The 6,237-nt window shown below is 42.9% G+C and overlaps 1 protein-coding gene across 2 annotated transcripts in view; it reads right to left on the bottom strand.

The window, feature by feature from the left end:
• The window catches only part of LOC129825507 (ryanodine receptor 3-like), a 275,528-nt gene that overhangs the window by 189,642 nt on the left and 79,649 nt on the right, over positions 1 to 6,237 (bottom strand). For both annotated transcript variants that reach the window (XM_055885660.1, XM_055885661.1), the window contains one exon: positions 5,985 to 6,059. In XM_055885660.1, coding sequence (XP_055741635.1) covers positions 5,985 to 6,059 — 75 coding nt within the window. The remainder of the gene's footprint in view (positions 1 to 5,984; positions 6,060 to 6,237) is intronic.

The following is a 6,237-nucleotide window of genomic DNA, read 5'->3' as shown; positions in this document are numbered from 1 at the left end:
CCTCAGGCATTTCAGCATCCTTCCACAATGAAGCACATCCATTGTTTCAAAATATCTCAGTACAAACGGCAAGTCAGAATGTGTGGCATGGCTGTTGGAGAATCTGTCACATAAGCCCAGAGATAAGAAGGCTGGTGGTAGATGGGACCAGGATGTGTTTGGGCTGTGGAAGGCTGGTGGTAGATGGGACCAGGATGTGTTTGGGCTGTGGAAGGCTGGTGGTAGATGGGACCAGGATGTGTTTGGGCTGTGGAAGGCTGGTGGTAGATGGGACCAGGATGTGTTTGGGCTGTGGAAGGCTGGTGGTAGATGGGACCAGGATGTGTTTGGGCTGTGGAAGGCTGGTGGTAGATGGGACCAGGATGTGTTTGGGCTGTGGAAGGCTGGTGGTAGATGGGACCAGGATGTGTTTGGGCTGTGGAAGGCTGATGGTAGATGGGACCAGGATGTGTTTGGGCTGTGGAAGGCTGGTGGTAGATGGGACCAGGATGTGTTTGGGCTGTGGAAGGCTGATGGTAGATGGGACCAGGATGTGTTTGGGCTGTGGAAGGCTGGTGGTAGATGGGACCAGGATGTGTTTGGGCTGTGGAAGGCTGGTGGTAGATGGGACCAGGATGTGTTTGAGCTGTGGAAGGCTGGTGGTAGATGGGACCAGGATGTGTTTGGGCTGTGGTTATAGTGGTTATAATACCTGATGGGGTTATAGTGGTTATAAAACCTGATGGGGTTATAGTACCTGATGGGGTTATAGTACCTGATGGGGTTATAGTGGATATAATACCTGATGGGGTTATAGTGGTTATAAAACCTGATGGGGTTATAGTACCTGATGGGGTTATAGTGGATATAATACCTGATGGGGTTATAGTGGTTATAAAACCTGATGGGGTTATGGTACCTGATGGAGTTATAGTACCTGATGGGGTTATAGTACCTGATGGGGTTATAGTACCTGATTGGGTTATAGTGGATATAATACCTGATGGGGTTATAGTACCTGATGGGGTTATAGTGGTTATAATACCTGATGGGGTTATAGTACCTGATGGGGTTATAGTGGTTATAGTACCTGATGGGGTTATAGTACCTGATGGGGTTATAGTACCTGATTGGGTTATAGTGGTTATAGTACCTGATGGGGTTATAGTACCTGATGGGGTTATAGTGGTTATAGTACCTGATGGGGTTATAGTACCTGATGTAGTTATAGTACCTGATGGGGTTATAGTACCTGATGTGGTTATAGTACCTGATGGGGTTATAGTGGGTATAATACCTGATGGGGTTATAGTGGTTATAATACCTGATGAGGTTATAGTACCTGATGGGGTTATAGTACCTGATGTGGTTATAGTGGTTACAGTACCTGATGGGGTTATAGTGGTTATAGTACCTGAAGGGGTTATAGTGGTTACAGTACCTGATGGGGTTATAGTGGTTATAGCACCTGATGGGGTTATAGTACCTGATGTGGTTATAGTGGTTACAGTACCTGATGGGGTTATAATACCTGATGGGGTTATAGTGGTTATAATACCTGATGGGGTTATAGTACCTGATGTTGTTATAGTGGTTACAGTACCTGATGGGGTTATAGTGGTTATAGTACCTGATGGGGTTATAGTGGTTATAATACCTGATGGGGTTATAGTACCTGATGGGGTTATAGTGGTTATAATACCTGATGGGGTTATAGTACCTGATGTGGTTATAGTGGTTACAGTACCTGATGGGGTTATAGTGGTTATAGTACCTGATGGGGTTATAGTGGTTATAATACCTGATGGGGTTATAGTACCTGATGGGGTTATAGTACCTGATGGGGTTATAGTGGTTATAGTACCTGATGGGGTTATAGTGGTTATAGTACCTGATGGGGTTATAGTACCTGATGGGGTTATAGTGGTTATAGTACCTGATGGGGTTATAGTGGGTATAATACCTGATGGGGTTATAGTACCTGATGGGGTTACAGTACCTGATGGAGTTATAGTACCTGATGGGGTTATAGTACCTGATGTGGTTATAGTGGTTACAGTACCTGATGTGGTTATAGTACCTGATGTGGTTATAGTGGTTACAGTACCTGATGGGGTTATAGTACCTGATGGGGTTATAGTGGTTATAATACCTGATGGGGTTATAGTACCTGATGTGGTTATAGTGGTTACAGTACCTGATGGGGTTATAGTGGTTATAGTACCTGATGGGGTTATAGTGGTTACAGTACCTGATGGGGTTATAGTGGTTATAGCACCTGATGGGGTTATAGTACCTGATGTGGTTATAGTGGTTACAGTACCTGATGGGGTTATAGTACCCGATGGGGTTATAGTGGTTATAATACCTGATGGGGTTATAGTACCTGATGTGGTTATAGTGGTTACAGTACCTGATGGGGTTATAGCGGTTATAGTACCTGATGGGGTTATAGTGGTTATAATACCTGATGGGGTTATAGTACCTGATGGGGTTATAGTGGTTATAATACCTGATGGGGTTATAGTACCTGATGTGGTTATAGTGGTTACAGTACCTGATGGGGTTATAGTGGTTATAGTACCTGATGGGGTTATAGTGGTTATAATACCTGATGGGGTTATAGTACCTGATGGGGTTATAGTACCTGATGGGGTTATAGTGGTTATAGTACCTGATGGGGTTATAGTGGTTATAGTACCTGATGGGGTTATAGTACCTGATGGGGTTATAGTGGTTATAGTACCTGATGGGGTTATAGTGGGTATAATACCTGATGGGGTTATAGTACCTGATGGGGTTACAGTACCTGATGGAGTTATAGTACCTGATGGGGTTATAGTACCTGATGTGGTTATAGTGGTTACAGTACCTGATGTGGTTATAGTACCTGATGTGGTTATAGTGGTTACAGTACCTGATGGGGTTATAGTACCTGATGGGGTTATAGTGGTTATAATACCTGATGGGGTTATAGTACCTGATGTGGTTATAGTGGTTACAGTACCTGATGGGGTTATAGTGGTTATAGTACCTGATGGGGTTATAGTGGTTACAGTACCTGATGGGGTTATAGTGGTTATAGCACCTGATGGGGTTATAGTACCTGATGTGGTTATAGTGGTTACAGTACCTGATGGGGTTATAGTACCTGATGGGGTTATAGTGGTTATAATACCTGATGGGGTTATAGTACCTGATGTGGTTATAGTGGTTACAGTACCTGATGGGGTTATAGTGGTTATAGTACCTGATGGGGTTATAGTGGTTATAATACCTGATGGGGTTATAGTACCTGATGGGGTTATAGTGGTTATAATACCTGATGGGGTTATAGTACCTGATGTGGTTATAGTGGTTACAGTACCTGATGGGGTTATAGTGGTTATAGTACCTGATGGGGTTATAGTGGTTATAATACCTGATGGGGTTATAGTACCTGATGGGGTTATAGTACCTGATGGGGTTATAGTGGTTATAGTACCTGATGGGGTTATAGTGGTTATAGTACCTGATGGGGTTATAGTTCCTGATGGGGTTATAGTGGTTATAGTACCTGATGGGGTTATAGTGGGTATAATACCTGATGGGGTTATAGTACCTGATGGGGTTACAGTACCTGATGGAGTTATAGTACCTGATGGGGTTATAGTACCTGATGTGGTTATAGTGGTTACAGTACCTGATGTGGTTATAGTACCTGATGTGGTTATAGTGGTTACAGTACCTGATGGGGTTATAGTACCTGATGGGGTTATAGTGGTTATAATACCTGATGGGGTTATAGTACCTGATGTGGTTATAGTGGTTACAGTACCTGATGGAGTGATAGTGGTTATAGTACCTGATGGGGTTATAGTGGTTATAATACCTGATGGGGTTATAGTACCTGATGGGGTTATAGTACCTGATGTGGTTATAGTGGTTACAGTACCTGATGGGGTTATAGTGGTTATAGTACCTGATGGGGTTATAGTGGTTATAATACCTGATGGGGTTATAGTACCTGATGGGGTTATAGTACCTGATGGGGTTATAGTGGTTATAGTACCTGATGGGGTTATAGTGGTTATAGTACCTGATGGGGTTATAGTACCTGATGTGGTTATAGTGGTTACAGTACCTGATGGGGTTATAGTACCTGATGGGGTTATAGTGGTTATAATACCTGATGGGGTTATAGTACCTGATGTGGTTATAGTGGTTACAGTACCTGATGGGGTTATAGTGGTTATAGTACCTGATGGGGTTATAGTGGTTATAATACCTGATGGGGTTATAGTACCTGATGGGGTTATAGTACCTGATGGGGTTATAGTGGTTATAGTACCTGATGGGGTTATAGTGGTTATAGTACCTGATGGGGTTATAGTACCTGATGGGGTTATAGTGGTTATAGTACCTGATGGGGTTATAGTGGGTATAATACCTGATGGGGTTATAGTACCTGATGGGGTTACAGTACCTGATGGAGTTATAGTACCTGATGGGGTTATAGTACCTGATGGGGTTATAGTGGTTATAGTACCTGATGGAGTTATAGTACCTGATGGGGTTATAGTACCTGATGGGGTTATAGTGGTTACAGTACCTGATGGAGTTATAGTGGTTATAGTACCTGATGGGGTTATAGTACCTGATGGGGTTATAGTGGTTATAGTACCTGATGGAGTTATAGTGGTTATAGTACCTGATGGAGTTATAGTACCCGATGGGGTTATAGTGGTTATAGTACCTGATGGGGTTATAGTGGTTATAGTACCTGATGGAGTTATAGTACCTGATGGAGTTATAGTACCTGATGGGGTTATAGTACCTGATGGGGTTATAGTGGTTATAGTACCTGATGGAGTTATAGTACCTGATGGGGTTATAGTGGTTACAGTACCTGATGGGGTTTTAAGGTGGTTATAGTACATTATGGGGTTATAGTACCTGATGGGCTTAAGGTGGTTATAGTACATTATGGGGTTATAGTACCTGATGGGGTTATAGTGGTTATAGTACCTGATGGGGTTATAGTGGTTTTATTACATTATGGGGTTATAGTACTTGATGGGGTAATAGTGGTTATAGTACCTGATGGGGTTAAGGTGGTTATAGTACATTATGGAGTTATAGTACCTAATGGGGTAATAGTGGTTATAGTACCTGATGGGGTTATAGTGTTTATAACCCTGCTGTACCAAACTAAATGCTAGGTTTATATTAACCCTGCTGTACCAAACTAAATGCTAGGTATATATTAACCCCCACTGTACCAAACTAAATGCTAGGTTTATATTAACTCTGCTGTACCAAACTAAATGCTAGGTATATATTAACCCTGCTGTACCAAACTAAAAGCTAGGCTGGAAGCAATGGGAAATAATTTGCAAGTTGAGATAAATACAAGAGATGATTCAGACAGCGACATGATATTCTGCAGAGGCAGTTATCATTTTCAGATGGAACCTTAGCAGGCATAGGTGTGTCTATGACGACCAATACAGCACGGCTTGGAACGCTGCTTGTCCAATCAGCATCCAGGAGCCAAACAACCCGTTTTATAATTAAGCAATAAGGCCCGAGGAGGTGTGGTATATGGCCCATTGTATATACCGCGGGTAAGGGCTGTGTACGCCGCAACGCAGAGTGCCCGGACATAGACCTTAGCCGTGGTGTATTGGCCATATACCACAAACCCCCGAGGTGCCTTATTGCTATTATAAACTGGTTACCAACGTAATTAGAGCTGTAAAAATAAACGTTTTGCCATATCAGTGGTATAGGGTCTGATATACCATGGCTGTCAGCCAATCAGCATTCAGGGCTCTAACCAGCCAGTTTATAATATATTTTATATCCTGGGTGGAAAGTGTCACTACCCTGAAAAGTATCTGAAAGCATATTGGTGTCTAGGTGAGTGAGCATCTGGCAGGGAGATGGAGAAATTAGAGAGGGTGAGGTAGGGTTAGGTATCGGTGTTTGTGTTTGTGTGTGTGGCTGCGTGTGTATCAGCTCACCCGATCCTGAGGGGCTCCAGCCTCCATAGAGAGCGGGCCCTGGATGCTCCTTTACCCATCTCATAGTTCACAATCCTGGGTACAAAGAGAGGGAGGAGAGGGGTCAGGTCTGGATCCTTTAAAACAGACTAGGTTCAATTTAAACCAGGACATTTGTCTCTATTAAACAGTGATTTTGCAATAAAAAATTACTCTCTTCCTAGTGCATTTTAAAACGAAAACTAAATGTGAGCAGTTACAGGATCTGAGGCAC

This window comes from Salvelinus fontinalis, chromosome 27, assembly GCF_029448725.1.
Source record: "Salvelinus fontinalis isolate EN_2023a chromosome 27, ASM2944872v1, whole genome shotgun sequence".
NCBI lineage: Eukaryota > Metazoa > Chordata > Actinopteri > Salmoniformes > Salmonidae > Salvelinus > Salvelinus fontinalis.
This window is presented reverse-complemented; position numbering and strand designations above follow the sequence as displayed.